Genomic DNA, 20,116 nt, shown 5'->3' on the forward strand with positions numbered 1-20,116 from the left:
CCATCCCCAAATGTTCTCAGTTGGGTTTAGATCCGGGGAACATGCAGGATGGTCCAAAAGAGTGATGTTAACCTTCTTAAGGTCCAATAGTGCAAAATGCAAATTCTTGCAATTTTTTGACTGGTCTTAAGATTTTGATCAGGAGTGTATTCTATTACAGAAGCTCTGGACTACAGGAACATTTCTAAAATGGTTTAAATCATATGTATTTGATTGATTTCCGTTTGTTAATGTTAATCATTAATCTTCACCCACCAGAGTTAGTTACGGAGTTCCTCAGGGTTCACTGCTTGGGCCGATACTCTTTACTTTATATATGCTTCTGTTAGGTAAAGTTATCAGACAGCATGGGGTAATTTTTATTTTTATGCTGATGATACTCAGTTATATTCATCCATGAAACCTGAAGTTACTTAGATTACGACCCAATCAGTTACTTAGATTACAAGCATGTCTTAATTTTCTGCTTTTAAACTAAGACAGACAAAGATGGTGGTTTTTGGACCTAAGCATTTTAGGAACAAACTTTGCAGCCTTTCACTCCCCGTTGGATGGCCTTTATTTGGCCTCCAGTTCTGTCCAGTTAGGCCTGGACATTTGGGTTCTGTAGCATTGGATGTTATGCTGTCTTTGTATTTTATACGAGCAGCATCCAACGCCATAATCCTGCACTGTCCAAAGTTCATGTCCAGCACGGGCAGGTTTTACAGCCTGTGTCTGAGCCATTATGTGTGCCAGGATGTACTGGAGTATAATATTTTTAAAATATCTGGTTTATCACTGAGTCAATTTCTTAAAATATGAGCCTCAAGTGGAGCTGGTGCATCTGTACTTAAAAGTTCATGAAAGGTCACGTGCTTTCCAAATATGTCCAAATCTGAATGGTCTCAACATATTCTGATCTATGTTTCCATTTTATAATAAATATGGATTTGGTTCCAAACTTAGCTTGGGCATAAAAGAGGCAAACAAAAGCTTGAAGAGCCACGTGAGGCTTAAAATTCTCAATTTTCCCAGTAAACAGAAGATCTGAAAAGACCTGAAAATGTTCTGAGTGGACACTAAATTACTCAGGTGAAGATTGATTTTTTTTCTTTTCTTTTTCTTTTAGTCTGTCTGAGTCAAGGATCTTTTAAGAACTAAATCATAATAAAACTAAATTTACCAGCTCGTTCTGCTGTTACCAGCTGACAGGACTCTAAATTCAGCCATTATCGTGGTTAAAAGCGAGCACAGGTGAAAAATAAAATCACCACAGTCTTATCATTCAAGGGTTTTTACTTTTAAATAATAAAAAAAATAGCTAACATTAATTAAAAGAAGATCCTAAAAATATATATATATGGCCATTTGACAAAATAGGCAAACAGCATTTTTCACCATAAAGCTTTAAAATCCTGACTAATCTTCTTGTCATTTTATTTATCATTAAAGCACAGAAATACAAACCCTACGGAGGAAGGTGACAAAATAGATGCAGATGTGAGGGAACAGAGTATTCAGTTTTGTTACGGTGTCGTGGTTTCTGTCCGACCTTCGTAACAAACAAAATCTGATGCTTTAGCCTCTTATATAATGCGCTCCGGATTTTTGAGAAAACTGAAGGCTTTTAAGTCGCCTTATAGTCCGGAAAATACTGTATTTATTTTTTACATCCATCTCTAGAGCCATAAACTGTCCATATTTGTTACATTACTGCTAGAACTAAAAATGTCTGAGTCTAGAAACCAAAGTTAATGTGAAATATTCACCGTCTCAGAAACAGAGGAAGAGGAGCAACCTGCCGCTCTGTTGTCTTCAAAAAAAAAAAACAATTAAAAAAAGAGGGAAAAACTAAATTATTCTATCTTTTAGTGAGGAGGGACAGAAATGGTTGCATTTACGAATAGATTGTCAAAAAGTTATCTCATAAAACACTTCTTCTGCAGTCGATTTAAGAGTAAGTGTGGCCCTTCCCAAAAGGAGAGATAACGCAGCGGGCACCTCGTGGTCTGGAATAAAAACTAAGCCGTTTTTTTTATTTAATCAGTAAAATAAGATGATGCAATGATGGCCAAGAAAACACATATCATGAACGTGATTCCTCCTGTGAGACGTTGTTCGGGCTGTTTTGTCTCATCTGTTTAGGCCTGAAGCTCACGGTGCGAAAACATTTCCCCTTTCTCTTTGTCACTTTTGTGCCTGCAGCTATCGTGATGGACGGCCATATTTAAATTACACAGTGAGGACAGCAGCTGAACCTGATGCAGATAATTAGCACTACTTGCTTTGTGAATATGTTGCTGAGAAGGCGGCGATAGCAGGTGCAAATGATGGGCAAGATATGGAGCAAAAACGAGGCGCTGCACACTTTTAGTGAATGTGGGCCTGAAGTTTTTCGTGAAGACCATAGGAACATGAATGAATCCAACAAAAGGTTAAAAACAAAAACAACTGGACTTCTATTCTGTAGCTGAATAGTTGTTTTTGTTTTTAACCTTCTTTTTGGATTGACAATGTCCTGGATGACTGAGAATCTACACCAGCAACTGCTAATGTTATCTACACGCCCTGCTGAGTTCCACTCCATGTCTCCTTTGGTTCCATGCTGACGGCGTCAGCAATGAAAGCTCGCATCTTTATGGGAGGTGAGTGGCTGGACTGAAGAGGGGCTGGTTTTTGTGGCCATGTCGCAGGAATCGTTTGTTGATAGATCTTACGGAAAGGCCTCCGCATCAAAAAGGAATCCTGGGAATCAGGACACCTTCCAGACGAGGGGTTACAAACATGTCTCACTGCGAAGAGGCTTTAAGACAGACTCAGGACTCTCTGGAGGGATTACATCTTCTTCCAGGGGCTTGGGAACGTCTCATAGACCTCCTGGAAGAACGGCAGACGGCAGCGCAGAAGAGGATTTGGGAATCTCCTCTGAGTGTCTTGAATCTCCCAGATAAAAAGACTAAACTAATGGATCTAAGGCAGCTCTTCAATCCGTGTATGTTTCGTTCTTTGGTTTTTTCGTTTCAAAATAAAATTGCAAAAACAAAACAAGCATGTGTTTTTTTGTTTTTAAAACGAAATGAGAAAAACGGCAATTGCTAAAATAAAAAAGTGGCATGTTTTTTGTTTTTTTTTTAACTGCAATGGTTAAACCAAAGACGAGCTTTTATTTTGTTGTTAATTCAACGGGACCTTATGGCGGAACCGGAAATGAAGACCTGAACTCCCGGCACATAACTTTTTCAGTCACCAGCAGGTGGCGGTAATGTAATGAGAATTTTCGATTTTTTTTTTGCCGACTGCAGTTAAACTCTGACCTTTGATGGAGATCTCCTTGCCCTGAAAATTGTTCAGGTAGCGCAGCAGAACATCCTTCCAGTAACTTCTGTAGCTGATAAGGCCCAGATCAGACAGGGGCCGCTCGGGGGAGCCCACCTTCTCCTCCACCTTGGACAGCAGGTAGCCTGGTCGGACAGCAGAAACAGCCTTTTGCTCGTATCGATCTTTACTCAACGCACGGCCGTATCGACCCGCGAGAGCGTGACGAGTGTGTGTACTGACTGAAGTCGATGAGCATCTTGCCGTAGCCCTGCCTCATGTACTGTGGCATGGTGAGGATGCAGGACACGTTGTAGTTCAAGAAAGAGTTCTTCTCCTGTGCACAGAGAAACAAAACGGAACAAAAAGGTCTGATAAAGTCACAAAAACCTGACATTTTTAGCCAAAATACAATGTTCCCTGGTTTTAAAAAAAGCCTCGTCTGATCTAAATGGTCTCTATGCACTTAAATGTGTTTATTTTTTTAATCTTATATCATTAAGCAGGAAATAGGAGGAGTGAGGAAAATATGGGTTTATAACCTGAGCTCACCCAGGACCAGAGTTTCCATCTCAGAATCCTTTTTATATAAATAACGCCAGAAAGATGCTGGGGACACTCCAAGTTATTTCTCTCTGTTTTTTCCTCAAGAGTTGGGGGTAAGTGGTAGGTGTTCTGGACCCCCCAACTGGAAAAGCACCAACTAAACCGCACGTGTCAAACTCAAGGCCCGCGGGCCAGATCCGGCCCTCTGTAACATTTCGAGTCTCTGATTCTTATTTTGCTTTAAAAAAACTGAAGTTTTCTCTTGACAGTGACTTAGAAGCCAACAATATATAGTTTTAATTTCTGTATGATCAGGTTTTAGTTGATGGCTTTTTTAAAAAATCTGCTTTAATGTTAAAAAGTTCATTTAAAAGCTGAGTGAGATGTAAGAAATGACTGCTAATGATGAGCTTTTTTAAGTTTGATCTTTTTGTCTGTGTTCATTAAAGTTTGTTTGCTCTAAATTCTGTAGAATCTGTAACTGGGAAAAGGTAATTAATATTTCTATATGAATGATTTGACATAATACATCTAAAACAGAGGTTAATTCATGTAATTTTTAATAAATATTGATTGTGATTGGCCCTTGGCTAGGACCACATTTTTAATTTTGGCCCCCTTGCGTCACTGGGTTTGACACCCCTGAACTAAACTATCCGATGAGTCACTACCAGGTACTGATGTTTAAATAAATAAATAAAGAAAGAAAGAAACAGCAAAGCAAAGCAAACATAAGGTGTTACCTTGGAAAAATACCCGACCAGGTGGCATCCTGTGTTGTCAGCTTCGGTCATAACGTAGAAGAGGAACGGCTCGACGTCGTAATACAACGTCTTGTGGTCCAGGAAGAGTTTTGCGAGCAGGCACAGATTCTGACAGTAAATCTAAAAGGATTGAACAACAACAACAACAACAACAAAATGAATTACAGCAGCTTATTCTGCATCTGTGTGAGGTCCGTGGGAGAGGAAAAGGCAGGGAAGGATGCCGACCTTGTTCTTCTTTCCATCCACCTCAAAGACAGAGATGTTCCCCTTCCTGTAGATCTCATCGCCTGGGGGGTGCTTCCACACACACTTGGCCTTTAAAAGAGACACAGAGGACAAGAGAGGTCAGGGGTAAAACTTTATACTACAAGTTAGTGCAGCGTCTCACTTCTAGCTTCATGTAGCAGTGACTCGAAAGTGATAACTATTTGATTCACTAATCTATGATCAGCTGTAGGGGTACTTCAGTGACTTAAAACTGCAACAATATAAGGTGTGGGGCAGCGAGTGGCAGATTAAAATGATCCTAACTGAAGGTACTGGGGAAATGATGCCCTGAAGTATAGAAGAAACATCTGAGACTATGTCTAACCAAAAATAATAGTTATTAAATAAATGGTCTTAATCTCTCTACCTTCATTTCTAAGGTGTACTCCAATAAATTAAATCATAAACGTGGAGGAGGTTACTGAGGTGGGTACAAAGAGGGCTGAAGAAGGTACGATGTGGGTGGAGGTGGGCAAGGAGATAATATCCACCGGTGGTGTCCGATCCTGGTCCTGGAGGGCCACTATCCTGCAGGTTTTAGTTGTTGATCGCTCAGTCATTCAAATCAGGTGTCAAAGCAGAGAAACAACTAAAACATGCAGGACGGTGGCCCTCCAGGACCAGGATTACACTGATGCACACAGAAACAGGCTGTGATTTTCACAAACTGGTCGCTCCAAATGCAGCGACAAGGCTCGGTGGTTGTTTGGCTGCAAACACTCGAATCGAATCGAGACTGAAAATTTGCCTATTTTCATGCAATTCTGGGTTACCAGCTAAGCTCTAATAGCCGTAGCTCAGTGAGATACCACCCTAAGTAGTAAGGGCAACCAGCAAACTGCGGCAGGCAAGGAACTCTCCAGAACAGGTCAGGCACAAAGTTGTGGAGAAGAACGGATAACAGTTGGGTTCTGAAAAAAAAAAATACCCCAAAACCCCGAATGTTCACTTAACCGTACCATGTGTCTGCGCAGGATGGTCTGACTCTTCATGTACTTGAGGCAGAACTCGCACATGTAGAGCCTCCCCAGGCGGGCATACTCCTCCGGGTACGGGGAGTGGTACCAGGTGTCCAGCTCGAAGCGGCCGAACACGATGGTCTTTATCATGTTGCTGCCCTCCGACACCTGGCCGGCCAGCCGCAGCTTCTCCTGCAGAGGGGGCGAGGATGAGCAAGCAGGTGGGTGGGTGACGAGGGGGGAAGAAGGGGTGTGGGGAGGATCTGAATTATTAACAGGAGACGTTCAAGTGAGCCAAACAGCATGCTTCCAATAAAAAAGGTGGAGGAAGTAAAAGAAAAATGAAGCACTAATAGGAAAACAACTTCATATGGAAGAATAAAACGCTTATCTGTGGGAACATCTAGACAGATTTTAAGTCCCTTTCAGTGAAAAATACAAAAGGTAAGGTTAATTAGTTGAAATGTAATGTTTTCTTATGAAAACTGAAGGCGCATCTGCTGTATGAATGTGCAGCTGAAGCTTCAGGCTTCAAACCAAACAGAATGACATGAAGTGATCGTCCAAACTACCAAAACTAGCTCAGACTTCTCCTGTGGCTGCAGAGGAGGGTTTGCAGACTGAAAGACACAAGAAGAGCAGTAAGATAGAAAAGGGAGGGGAGGGGAAGGGGGCGGGAGGCAACGAAGAAAAGCGAAAAGGGAAAAAAAAAAGCGTAAGAGAGGGAGGCGAGGATGAGTTTTCTCTCTTACAAGGTCATCCGAGGCACGTGCCTGCGCTTTCCTGAACAGCTCGAGGTCGTAGTCGCTGGTGATGTTCTCCAGCAGGGGCTCCCGGCTCATCCCGTGGCTCTCGCGGTGCTCCTGGGGGAAGCAAGAACAAGAGAGAGAGAATTTAAAAAAAAAAAAAAAAAGATGTAACGGGAGGCAGAGAGCGACTGGGGTCAGTCCAAACGACCGCTTACCGTACACTTCTCCTTCTGCTCCTTATTCAGGCCGGAGTTCCTCTTCCTCCTCAGCTCGGTCACCTTCTCCTTGTAGCGCTGCTGACGATCTGTAGGGGCCTGAGAGCCCAGCCGCGCACAAAAACACACAAACAATGATGTCTATGTGGTCTGTAAGGAAACCCTTGAAGCTTTTAATCTTTTAAAAAGGAGCAAATGTCTGGTAAATGGTAAACGGCATGCAATTGTGTAGCACTTTATCAGTCCTTGGACCCCAAAACGCTTCACTCTACATTCAGTCATTCACCCATTCATCCATTCATTCACACACTGATGTCAGGAAGCTACACTGTAGCCACAGCTGCCCTGGGGCAGGCTGACAGAAGGGAGGCTGCCATCACACCGGCACCACCGAGCCCTGTGACTACCACCAGTAGGCAGGGTAGGTGAAGTGACTTGCCCAAGGGGCGAATCGGCTGAGACTGACGGAGCAGGGGGGCTCGAACTGGCAACCCCACCTGGTTACAGGATGAACCCCTACCTCCTGAGCCACTGCTGCCCAGGCTTTATTGAACTACAAATCCCAACGATGCGAACAACGAGGCTCTGTGAAAAAAAGTTTGATATCCCACAGACATGGGGAAAGTCCATCTTCTTTTAATTCCAATGTTTAGCGTATCGGGGCGTAAAACAATTAAAATGTACCCTCGAGTGTACAAAACAGGGTCTGAGGGCGATACGATACGTGCCTCGATACAACGCCGGCTTTCTGATTCGGGCAGCAAAAATCGATACGATTCAGCCCTAATTCATGATGCTATTCAGCATTTAATTGTGATACGATTCAACAAGAGTTTGATGCAACACATTGACAATCAATGCAATATAATACAATAAAGCAAAGGAGTGGTCTTATGTCAGTCACTGAGACGAATTATTACTTCATCATCAACAATGGTTGACTTTCCTTAAACCTGACAACAGATGGGTTTAATACTCAGCAATAAGCAGTAAAATGTATTTTCTATGTTATAAAGAATAAAACACAAGTTCATGTTTTTTTTCTGGAATGTTACTTGATTCACGTTGCTTTAAAGGGGAAATGAAATAAAATGTGAAAATAACGAGTTTTCACGTTTTTCTTTTAGTTTCTCTGATTTCAAATGTTAATGACTTGTTTTTTGAGTTTTTGCGAAGTGGGGCTGATTGTGTGGGCGGAGTCACCTGATTGGTTGGTGACGTAGAAGGAGGCGGAGCCAGCTGTGGCAGACCGCTGTAGGACACTGAGGAGGTTACTGTCTCAGTGTCTATCAGGGAAAATGGAAGCAGAAGAAGCAGAAAGTTTTGATAACAAGCGTATCTGTTTGAAAACAAGTTTTTTGGGGGGTTTTTTTGGGTCTGGAGGGGAGCTGTTGGAAACTGGAGCCCCACATTTCACAAGAGGAACCCTCAAACTTTATGTTAGCTGGATTTATGTTAGCTTCAAAGCACTTTTCATTTCCCCTTTAAGCACATTTTGTATGTTGCCGTTTACGCCGGTGCTGCCGCAGTTCTCCTCCAGACCTGTAGGTGTCTCCAAAGAGGAAACAATACAGCTAAACGGCAGGAAGTGCAGCCAGAGGACGAGCTGTCCGCTGAAAGACATTAAAAGAATCTGTTCCACTTACAAACGGAACTACATTTTAACTTTGCTGTCATTTTTACTGTGTGAAGAAACAAACCTGCTGCTGAGTTTGAATTATTAAACAGATCAGATTTTATCCTTATAAGACTTAAAAAACTGAAGCATCTAGATTTAATCTCAGAACTGCATCGGTTCATAGTTCAGTATGTGAGCAATGAAGGCATGACTAAATGTTTGCGGCATTTGAAATACATAAACGGCTAAGGAAAAACCTAATAATGGCTGTAAACACTTCCAAAATTATGAATAATTTATTTTGTGGCTATTTTTAATTTCCATGTCCTGTGCTTTCAGGTATCCAGAATGTGACACAGAGCTGGGATACTGCACAGAGGGGTTTTAACATTCATTTCATGAGAAATATCCGTGTTTTCTCTGACTTCCTCTGCCAGCTGAGCTCCACAGTTACATCAGATGTGATGACGCCTTTCCACGGTTTCTGGGAGCGAACTTACGACAGTTCTTCATCACTTTCACTCTGACCCTGCTACACTGACAAGCAGCGGCGTGGTCTCACTCACACACACACACACACACACACACACACACACACACACACATACTTGTTTGACCACCCAGTTTGACCATCCAGAAGCAGACAGGTGCAAAAAGACAAACGGCGTTCACTGAGAGTCACTCGCTCCATTCAAACAAAGAGCTCACAGAAGGTCAGTGTGTGTGTGTGTGTGTGTGTGTGTGTGTGTGTGTATTTGTGTTACCTGGTTTCTCGTGGAGTGCCTGTTCTCATCCTGCCGGTGCGACAGCGCCCGCTCCTCGGCCTGTTTGTCGCGCGTCGTAACTTTGCCCTGTCGGAACATCGACACCGTCTGAATCGGCCCCGCAGCGCAGACGTCACGGCGGCCCTGCTCCGGTTTTTTTATTTTATTTTTTTTGTTCCCCAGCAGCTGCGACTCGCTACATTTTGTTGTCTCGGATGCTTTCGCTTCACTTCCCTTCACTTTACTGGGCTGTCAGGCTGGAAGACTGATTCTACTAATACCGAAAGGAAACTTTTAGAAAGCCAGACAGTAACTTGGGACTTCGTTTTTGCAACAATCTGAGCTGAGAAAATACGGACATGTTGATGTAGAAACTGTTTAAGAAGCGTGACAAGAACCAGGATCAAGTGGCTCGTTATGATCACCATAGTAACCACACACCCGTGCATCTCACTCCCTGACAGCACTCCTAACAAGGCAGACGGAAACGCAGAGTCGAACGCAGAGTCGAACGCAGAACTAAGTCACTCTTCTGTTCGTACCTCAGTATGAGGGTCACAATACAAGTGGGAAAAAAAAAAATCGAATTATGGAAACTTGGACTTACTGATCGCATACTGATAGGCCCTCCAAGGTGTCCTCATATAAGTTAGGTTCCCCAACCCTCGGGCTGTGGACCAGTACCAGTTCGTGAGTCATTTGGTACCGGGCAGCACAGAAAGAATAATTAACTTACAGTATTTCTGTTTTTTTTTTTTAATTTTTGGACTCTGAACGACATTTATTTTGAAAACTGACCTGATTCTCTCCACTACATCCGTCTATGACTCACTGTTGATGCGTGTCAGAACGCTTGTCTCGGTCACGTGATCCGTTACCGCTAAAAACAAACCCACAAGCAGCAAAACGAGTAAAAAACAAACGTCTCTGGAAGCCCTAGATGGGACCGTCTCGTTACTGAGAAACAGGCTCAGGGCTCCACTGATTCTGCGTTATGGTGAGTTGGATTCTTTGTGAGCTTTTATATTTGTGGTGTCTCTTATTTTGAAGGGCATGTTTAAACACAGAGAACATTAGAGGGAGGAGAGGCTGTTATTCATGTTGATAACGCAGCTAAGAAAGCTGCGAGGACACGTTGGATTTACGTTTATTATGTTTTTAAAAAATACCCCCGTTTTCATGCCAATCGTATCATTTTATTTTGTTGTATTTATCCGCCACACCTTTAAAGGCCGGTCAGTGAAAATACTGTCTGATAATGAACCGATCTATGGAGCTAAAAAGGTCGGGGACTGCTGCTTTAGAGTACATATCTGTTTGGTTTGATGGCCTTTCAGTGATACAGCTCTCCAGTTCTAACAAAGCTTGTTCTTCCTCACTGATGAACTCCTTTAAAAGACACTGTTTTACAGTCCGGCTCAGACAGATTCTGCTGCTTGGATCTGCCTCCTACCTGGGTCTTCCAGTCTCGCTTAAATTCAGCAATGGCGGTGCTGTCGTTTTCATTCAAACTCTACCGCGAACAGTAACCTACAGGCCGCGTGTCAAACGAAAGGTTTGCTCAACTCCAGAGAGGGAGCTCTTCTTTTGGGATGAGAAAATATTACAAACAAAAAAACCCCAAAAAAACAAAGAGTGTCTGCTTTAGTTAAATTCAACATGACTTCATGTAAAATAATAAGCGAACAGAAATGAATCACATCTCCTAAAAGGGAAAATACTAAATGTATAAAATATAAAAACACTCATTCCTAGGGTCTAAGCTGGATGAGTGCTACTGTGGGGAAAATTATGCTTTGTATCAGGGAAAGTGAATAAATACCTAAATGCCTTGCCATAAAAGCACTGATTCTATGACGCAGCTGCCTGCCATACAGGATCACGGCAATCACAGATGACTTGAAACAAACAGGCAGATCTTCAAACTTCCGCAAGTCATGTATCCTGGAGGATCTTAGAGGATGTTCCTTTGCTCCTTATTTTATATTTAGGATAAACATACTTTAATAAACAAAGCAAAATAGATCAAACCTAAAAAGGCACATTTTTAGCATTCATTTCTTATGCCTTCCTCTCTATCATCAGCTTTTAAATGAATTTTTTTCCCCCATTGAAACAGCTAAAAAGCCTTCAACAAATATCCAATCACACAGATACTAACATTTAACTTGAAATACAAAAAAAGAGAACATATATAAAAGCAGAATCTCTGTTACTTTGATGCACATCAAGTCAAGTCAGGAATCCGATATAGTTTCTTGGCTGCAAGTTTATCAGCGAGACTTTGATCTGTCCTATTCGATGCTCTTTGATGCTCTTTTTCATGACAGAATCAAAGATTACGGAAAAGTTAAAACTTAATTTCCTTGGCTTCAAAGTAACTGTCAGGAGACTTCAGTAAGCAAAAGGAGAAGTGAAAGAGACTTGGTTTGTCTCAGACTGGAAGGCCGGATCAAATAAAACTTAAATGTCGTCTTGGGGGGAGGGCCAGATAAAATGTTACCAAGGGTCGGATCTGGCCCACGGGCCTTGAGTTGGACACATGTGGACGAGGGGAAAGAGGGCGTAAATGCCTGCGTTTTGATGTATAAACTGCAGAAGTGTAAAAAGATTGTTTGCTAATTAGTTTTAAAGGTTTAGACAGCTCTAAAGTTAGTGTGTGACATCATCACACTGTCTCCAAAACTCATGAAGCTTGAACAGCATCAAAACGTTGTCTCGGTCATGAAAAGCCCAACTTTCTGTGCCCCGTTTGAACGTCGCACAATGTTTCCACTGCGAGGTCCGTCCGAGTTATCGAGCTCCAAAGACAGCTGGGGTTCGTTTCGCCAAAAATCTTACTGTGTGTGTGGAAAGTTTTGCAAATTTTTTTTTTTTTTTTTTTTTTTACATTTAGTCCACAATACATAAAGTAGCTCTACAAAAAGTCATGGCGCACTATTCCCAACTGAGCCACATGCTTCGATGTGTATTTTGTCAGGGTTTTTTTCCAAAGCTGCGCTAGTAGCGAATCGAAAATCACAGCGGAAAAAAAAAAAACAACAACAAGTTAAAAGTAATAAATGTAAATAAATGTGTGCTGCACTGCTCTGGGACTCTAAGTTAAAGCGTGCAGGGGGACAGACAGCACCTAAACCTGTCCCAGCTGTTCGAAAACAGCCTGCGGTCTCCCAGTTTCACACTCACCTCTAACCCTGGACTCTGTTATCTGAATGTGTCTGAGGGAGTGTGTGTGTGAGTGTGTGTGTGTGTGTGTGTACCTTGCATTCATCAGCTGAGAGGTTGTGGTACAGAGGACATCCTGATATGGAGAAATGTCTCTCGTGTCTCCCCGTCAGATGACCTGAGGGGAGGAAGGGGGACACACAAAAGACATGAAATAAAAAAAAGAAAATTGTTGGTCAAAGAAACGTGTAATTCGTTAAAAAAAAAAAAAAAAAAAAAAAAAAAAAGAATGTGTCCAGGTGGCGTCTGCGCTCTCACCCAGCGAGTTGCACCCCGGTGTGGGACACTTCATGTTGAAGTTGTAGCTCTCGTGGAAGCGCCGCCGTTTGGGCCGGTGCGAGAGGTCGTGGGCGGCGGCCTCCTTGAGCGACAGCTCCTTCGCCAGCCGCTCGTCCTCCTCCTGCGAGACCACGACGTCGTTGCTCGAGGACACGTGGTCGTTGCTCGGGCTGGACACCTCGATGTCCGACTCCGAGGACGGGGCGTTGCCCGTCGGGGTGCGAGGCGGGGTCTCGTCTCGGTCCGCCCCCCGCTTTATGTCTGCTGGGGTCAGAGAAAAAAAAAAAAAAAAGATTCAGAGTCACCGTCTGCCACACGTATTCTCCTCCTGCCTCTTGTGACGTCTTCCAGGCTCTCTGCTCCCGCGAGGTTTATTTAAAAACCAGAATCTGTGCGGGCCACACGTGTGTGACCTCAGCAGATACGATTATCTGTCAGCAGCTGCAGCCAGCGGATAAATCCAATAAAAGAATGATGCTACTGCAGCAGAGGAGCAGGGAGAACCTGGCAGGTGAGCGAAAGGGCATATTTCAACCGTTTCTGTTCGTCGCTCTGAGCTGTTCAACGACCTCAGTCCAGCACGCGGGGAGCGGCGGCGGCGACCACTGGCCGGCACAAAAATACGACGCCACGACCTCTAATCGCCGATTTACCACAAAGCTGGCCGTCAACTCAACAGGTCGAAGCGGCGTCTCTGATTCTGGGCGTGCTCGGGTCAAAAGAGCTGAAAATGGCCGAACACCAACCATTATTTCACACACACAAGATGGACGGACAATAAAAGCTAACCAGGTCCCAGAACGAGGGGATGACAATCTCAGATAAACAACAACACATCCCTTAATAATCCAAGCCATTATTTATTTACTAAAAAAAAAAAAAAAAAACGAACGGACGCAAGAAGCAGTGGGTCGATAGCTCTAAGAAAGCCTTCACTTTGGAGAAAGAGAGTTTGATGAGCTAACAGCTGGTCAGAGTGTCAGAGTTGATAGGATGTGTGTTATTCACACTACATACACCAGGGAATGAATGAACCAATCATCTCCTGTAATCCTAAATCTCCAGTACAAGGACAACTGTGACAACTGGAACAATATCACCATTATGGGAGAAGAAGTGGAGGTGGTTGAGGAACATAAACACCTTGGTGTTCATCTAGACAACAGACTGGACTGGAGACTCAACAGTGAAGCCATCTACAAGAAGGGACAGAGCAGACTGTACTTCTTGAGGAAGCTTAGATGGTTCTGTTCTGGGGATGACTGTGGAACCTCTGGAGAGGATGATGCAAAGAAGGATTTTGCATAAAAGCAAGGAAATCGTGGACAACCCTGACCATCCTCTTCACGAGACCGCCATCGGAAAAACAGAGTCTCTTTAATCAAAGGCTTCTTCAGATTAGCTGTAAAACGGACCGCTGCCCACAGCCATCACCATCTATAAGAACTCCTTGATTTAAATGGGCTACGTCAATGTTTAATTTCCCTTTGGGATAAATAAAGTATTTTTTAAATTGAATTGAATTCTACTGCACCTCTGCATATCATAATGAGATTAAATCCTTTAAAATATGGTGTGAGAACTACCACCCTATCTCCAAAACCAAAAAGGTAATTTTCTTTAAACCATGCTGCTCTAAAGTATATCACAGGTTCACCCTTTAGGACTCACTGTTGTCCTTTATATACCCTTCCTGGATTTACTTCACTCAATTTCCAAAGGGTGAAGCATTGGTATATTTTCATATACAAAGCCATTTTAGTCAAATTACCATCATATATCTGCTCCAAGTTCATTTCACCGTCTCAGGCCCAGCAGCTGGCTGCGGTTTAAGGTACCCTTCATGTGCACAGAGTCAGGAAAGATGACTTCGTCCTACTTCGGCGTCTCTTATTCCTTTATCCAGTTTCAAACGAAAGCTGTCAGAGGTTTCAGCCACGTCCTGCGCCTGTAACGTTCAACTGCCTCAAACTGGGATGTTTTTTTAAAAACTTGCATTGTATTTTATGTCTTATTACCGTATTTTCCAAAAACGACAGTGCACCTTATAATCCGGAGCGCCTTATATATGTAAGAAGTCGTGATGTTTTAGTACGACTTTGGTTAAACTACAAAGCCGCGTCGCTCGCAGCGTTAAGGCTCAGTTTTAGTCGCGCAGGGCTGACTGAGCGGTGGAGGCGTTTATACTTGACGCTTATCCTTCCAGGAGTTTTGAACCGTTTGATTATCTTTGTGATCTCTCACAGAGGGATCATAGAAATGCTGAGACAGGCAAACCAGCTCCGCTAGAGCAGCGAAATCCTCCATTTTGAATGGAGCACGAAGTTACAAAAAATTGGGAGTTGCGCTACGATGCGCCTTATTGTCCGGTGCGCCTTACATACGACAAAAGATCCAAAAACGAACCAATCAATGACAGGTACCTGATATTTTATTGTGTTTTAACGTTACTGCTCCTGTTATTAAGCCTGTTGCTGTAAATGTAATGGCTTGTTTCCTTCTTATCCTGGCCATGACATCTTTGTAAAAGAGATTAATAATATCAATATCTTTCTTTCCTGGTAAAATAAAGGTTTAATACTAAAAAAATAACCAAGACAATTAGAGTCCGCGCTCCGCTAATCATTAAGAACAATGTATATGAACAAGTGTGCTCTTCTAAGCACCTCGTCAAGCCCAGATTTCGGTGACCCGATCCCACAGAGTGCCTCCTTTGAAGGCTCAGACTGTTTGGTGTAAACAGCACACAACCATGCTAACCTTTTAGACACTGCACGGACGCAGGACGTTTGGCTCCCAGCTGAAAAAACAGAGCAGAGCACTTCATGAAAACGGCCATGAAAGCGTCGGGAAAGACATAAAACCGCCCCTTTCTGCTCCCTCTATGAGGACTATGAGCCCCAGAAGATCCAGAACCACTTTCTTCATTCCTTACATCCTTCCAGCAGCTCAGAATATGAACTTATATTACTATTATCATCGGGTCGATGAGTCAGAGCCAGCAAATGTAAATAGAACCAGAACAAAGCTCTCCTTCTTTCCAACCTGAATCCGTCTTCTGAACAAAACACTGAAATTTTAGCTCCTAATTCTTTACAGATCCTCATATTTTTGCCTTTTTCCCTACAGTTTTTATTGGTTATGTATCGTCCAGGTTGTAGTAACTGGTGTGTCCTGGTGGCGAAAGTATTTGTCACTGAATTCTGTTGCTGCTGTTAATTGTTTTTATACATATAATGGATTCGATGTAGTTCATTATAAGGTGACAGCAACGTAGAATTTCTGCGTGCTGTATCCCTCTGTGTGTCCTGACATCTTGAGCTTCATTAACACAAACACGACTTTATCAACCTTTGAACGGCCGTCAGTTTCGGATCAGATCAATACTTAAAGAGTTTTGTGGTTCTTTGTATGAGTATTCATGACGGCCTCCGTGTTACACACAGGAGTATGGATCAAATGTAAATAAAAGAGCTCACGTAAATCTCCCTTTCTGCAAACCGAAGTGGTTTAAAGAGCAACTTTTCTGTAGAAGCACACTCGAAAAAGGCCGGAATAGCCCTTTAAGCGAGCTGCGTAAACCCCTCAGTGACCTAAAGCGATGAGCTCGCTTTTCAGTTGTTAGATAAATAAAAACACAGTGTAACATGTCATGTTTTGTTGGGTTTTTTCCCCCCCGAGGCTGTGTTTACCTAATTTTAGAACCCTGAGAGGAAAAAGATGATTTTTTTTGTTACATCCTGATGTGTAAAAACACCAGATTTAAAAGAAGCTGTACTTCCTTTTTGTTTGTTTGTTTTTTTTTAAAAAAAGAAAAGAAAATGTTCCAGCTCCTCTTACAGTTTGTCAAAGTTAGATCACAGTTCCAGCTTTTCAGGAAAGTGCTTCCCTAATTCCACCGATACAACACAAGTCCAGGTTATCAGCCGCCGGCGCGTATTAGTGAGGTTTCTAATCAGGAATCAGGGGAACGGCGTGTTCCTGCGCTTCGCCTCGATGAGAGACAGAAACACGCAGATCCTGCCTCGCTTCACAGCTTCATCTTCGTCTCCTTTTCTTTTCTCAGCCTCAACACAAAACGCTCCCTAAGGCCTGCCGCCTCGCCTCTCACTTTTCTCTCGGTTTCCTTCCCATTTTCTCCCAAATCTTTCACGAAGGACGCGAAAACACGGAGAAAAAAAGGTTCTACGTGTGGCACGGAATTACTAAAGCGTTTGAACAAGTGAGTGGATGGCTGGAGTCTGAAGGCGCCTAGCGGCCTCACCGTTGGCTTCAGTGTCCGAGCCAGATGACCTGCTCTGCCGCAGCGGGTATTTTTTTGCCGTGGCGTTTGCCGCCCCCTGCTGGCTGCGGGTGACCCTGCGCCCGGAGGAGAAGACCGACGCTGCCACTGCCGCCGCCATCGACTCTGCAGCTGAATCCGGGCCTTCGTCGGGACCCCCGGCAGCGGGGGAGCTGCAGTTTTCTACAAGGAAGAAGAAAAACGTCAGCTCTTTGAGACGATCATCCACTGTCGCAAAAATATTCATCCTCTTGGCTTTCTCTCCACTTTGAATTATTAATTTGACTCTAAGTAACAATTCTAAAAAATACTTCAGAAGTAAGTAAGTAAGTAAGTAAAAATTTATTTGTATAGGACATTTCAGAAGCAAAGCATTCAAAGTGCTTTACATAATAAAAACATCAGTAGACTTACATTACAATCATCAAAAACATCATTACAATCATCCAAAAAAAAAAAATCATAAAAATGATAATCATAAGGTCCATATGTAATAAGCTATTTTGTTCAGAGCAGCTTTTCACCAGAATTTGTTTGCAGACTACTAATCAAAGGCAGCTCTAAACAGGTGAGTTTTCAGCCTTGATTTAAAGGAATTTAGTGTTTCGGCTGTTTTGCAGTTTTTCGGGAGTTTGTTCCAGATTGATGGTGCATAGAAACTAAAAGCTGCTTCTCCATGTTTGGTTCTGGTTCTGGAGATACAAAGTAGACCAGAACCAGAAGACCTGAGTGTTCTGGAGGGTTGATACGATGATAGTAAGTCTTTAATGTATTGTGGTGCTAGATCGTTCAGTGATTTATAAACTAACAGAAGTATTTTAAAGTCTATTCTCTGAGCTACAGGGAGCCAATGAAGGGACTTTTAAAACCGGGGTGATGGGCTCTATTTTTCTGGTCTTAGTGAGAACACGGGCAGCAGCAGTTTGGATCAGCTGCAGCTGTCTGATTGATTTTTTTGGCAGACCTGTGAAGATGCTGTTGCAGTAATCGAGACGACTAAAGATGAATATGTGCATAATTTATTCTAGATCTTGTTGTGAAATTAGTACTTTAATTCTGGAGATGTTCTTCAGGTGGTAGAAAGCCGACTTTGTAATTGTTTTTATGTGTCCCTTAAGGTTCAGGTCAGAGTCCATTACTACAGCCAGGTTTCGGGCCTGATCACTAGTTTTTAGCTGTAATACCTGAAGCTGCGCGCTGACTCTTGATCGTTCCTCTTTAGGTCTAAAGATAATAATTTCAGTCTTGTTTCTGTTCAGATGGAGAAGGTTTTGGCATATTGATTTGTTCTAAGCATCTGTTCAGTGCTAGGATAGGTTCAGAGTCACCTGGTGACATCGTAATATAGAGCTGTGTATCATCTGCATAGTTATGGGAACTAATGTTATTACAGAATAAGGAAGTTCAGTTTGGAGGTTTTTAAATATTGTTCTGTAACTATAAATGGACTGTATTTATATAACACCTTTCTAGCCAATCAGGCAACTCAAAGCACTTTACAACTCAATCTGTGCTCTCATTTACCCATCCACACACATCCACACAGCACTCTGCTACATCTAATCTAAATAAATCCTTCTATAGAGTCTAATCAGTGCTTTAGATCACATTCATTCACTGATGGGGCCCATCTGAGGCAGTGAGGGGTTCAGTGTCTTGCCCAGGGACATGTCGACATGTAACATCCTGGTGAAATAAAACCTGTATTCACTCTTCCAACACAAATACTGTGTAGATCAGTGGCATCCAGTCCTGGTCCTGGAGGGCCACTATCCTGCATGTTTTAGTTGTTTCTCTGCTCTTCAGCAGGCCTGCAAGTTCTGCAGAAGCCTGTTAATCACTCAGTCATTCAAATCAGGTGTGTCAAAGCAGAGAAACCACTAAAGCATGCAGGACTGTGGCCCTCCAGGACCAGGACTGGACACCGCCGGTGTAGAGCCACAAAATCAGGTCTCTTCAGGTCCGTTCCCCGTGTTCTCGGTCCACCTAACCAGGATCTTTTTTTGTCTGTTCGTCACGACCAAACTGCCGCAGCTCCTTCAGGTTGGCTGGATGCTGCTTGTGACAGAATCACAGCAGGTTTCTTATGATAATGTGAGAAATATAAATAAATGCCTGCCACTGCATCCAAAGCAGTTCAAATAACACAAGGGCTTTTAGTCTGGAGTTCAATTTATGACCCCGACAAACTGATTTCATTTGTAGGTTTATTAGTTTTAGGACAAAATGCTTTATTTACCTGCAAGCGGACAAATTAGTTTACTTTTCTTTCACATCTATGAGGAAAAAAAAGGCCTCTGCAGAAGTCTAAACAAGAAAGTTTCATTTCCTTGTAAAAATAATTCATATATTTTCCCTCTTTTGTCTTAATACTTAGAAAATAAAAATTTAATTTCATGATGGAAGATAATTTGCCATTTTTTTATATTATATGAATAAAGATTTAGCAAGTATGCTCTCTTTGATTAAAGGTTGAAGTTAATATTTTGGCTCTTTACAAACTTTATTTTAAATAAATGTATATTTTTATATTTAAAGGCCCTAACCTTTAACTCTAATCTTAACCCTGGACAAAGACAGAAATACACGGGTACACATGGGTACAAAATAACAATTACTAAGTATCAAGTAGCAAAAGTACATATGAACCAGCACCCATTCTAAACCTCTGAAGAGTAAAGCTAGAATAACATTAAAAAAAAAAAGCTTTCAAGTTTTTATCTCTACAAACAAATGTTCTAACAGCTTCACAATCAGAGCTGTTTCCAAAACCCCAAACTTCATAATAAACTAGGGAGGCTACAGCAGAACCATCAGACTGCAGTCGGATTTCTTCTCATGCTTCATGAAATTATTTAATTTCCTTTTAATTATTATTTAATTTCCCTTTGGGATTAATAAAGTATTTTTGAATTGAATTGAATTGAATTGGATGAGTCGGTTTGCGAAGGGACGGAAACATTCCAGAAACTTTCCACGAGAAGTTAAGCGGGGGAATTTCGGAAAAAAAAACCCAATCCAAACCGGAAACCTTCTCTGGATCGATCGATCCGAAACACACTCCAACAAATCTGTGCAGCTGATACTGACCCTTTCTAATGTCTTCAAACATTTTGGATGGAAACAGACATTAATGTTGGGATATAAA

The 20,116-nt window shown here is 42.4% G+C and overlaps 1 protein-coding gene across 3 annotated transcripts in view; it reads right to left on the reverse strand.

The window, feature by feature from the left end:
• LOC108249605 (histone acetyltransferase KAT7) overlaps positions 1–20,116 on the reverse strand; it is a 25,250-nt gene that overhangs the window by 1,592 nt on the left and 3,542 nt on the right. The window contains exons 3-13 of one of the 3 annotated variants that reach the window (XM_037978841.1): positions 16,951–17,151; positions 12,666–12,950; positions 12,443–12,525; positions 9,183–9,269; positions 6,801–6,899; positions 6,610–6,699; positions 5,837–6,028; positions 4,836–4,925; positions 4,587–4,727; positions 3,541–3,634; positions 3,297–3,443 (exon numbers count right to left, since the gene is read on the reverse strand). In XM_037978841.1, the coding sequence (XP_037834769.1) occupies positions 3,297–3,443; positions 3,541–3,634; positions 4,587–4,727; positions 4,836–4,925; positions 5,837–6,028; positions 6,610–6,699; positions 6,801–6,899; positions 9,183–9,269; positions 12,443–12,525; positions 12,666–12,950; positions 16,951–17,151 (1,509 nt within the window). Of the gene's footprint in view, positions 1–3,296; positions 3,444–3,540; positions 3,635–4,586; positions 4,728–4,835; positions 4,926–5,836; positions 6,029–6,588; positions 6,700–6,800; positions 6,900–9,182; positions 9,270–12,442; positions 12,526–12,665; positions 12,951–16,950; positions 17,152–20,116 lie in introns of all 3 variants that reach the window. The other 2 variants (XM_017439089.3, XM_017439090.3) reach the window with 2 other exon arrangements.

This window comes from Kryptolebias marmoratus, linkage group LG12, assembly GCF_001649575.2.
Source record: "Kryptolebias marmoratus isolate JLee-2015 linkage group LG12, ASM164957v2, whole genome shotgun sequence".
Lineage (NCBI taxonomy): Eukaryota > Metazoa > Chordata > Actinopteri > Cyprinodontiformes > Rivulidae > Kryptolebias > Kryptolebias marmoratus.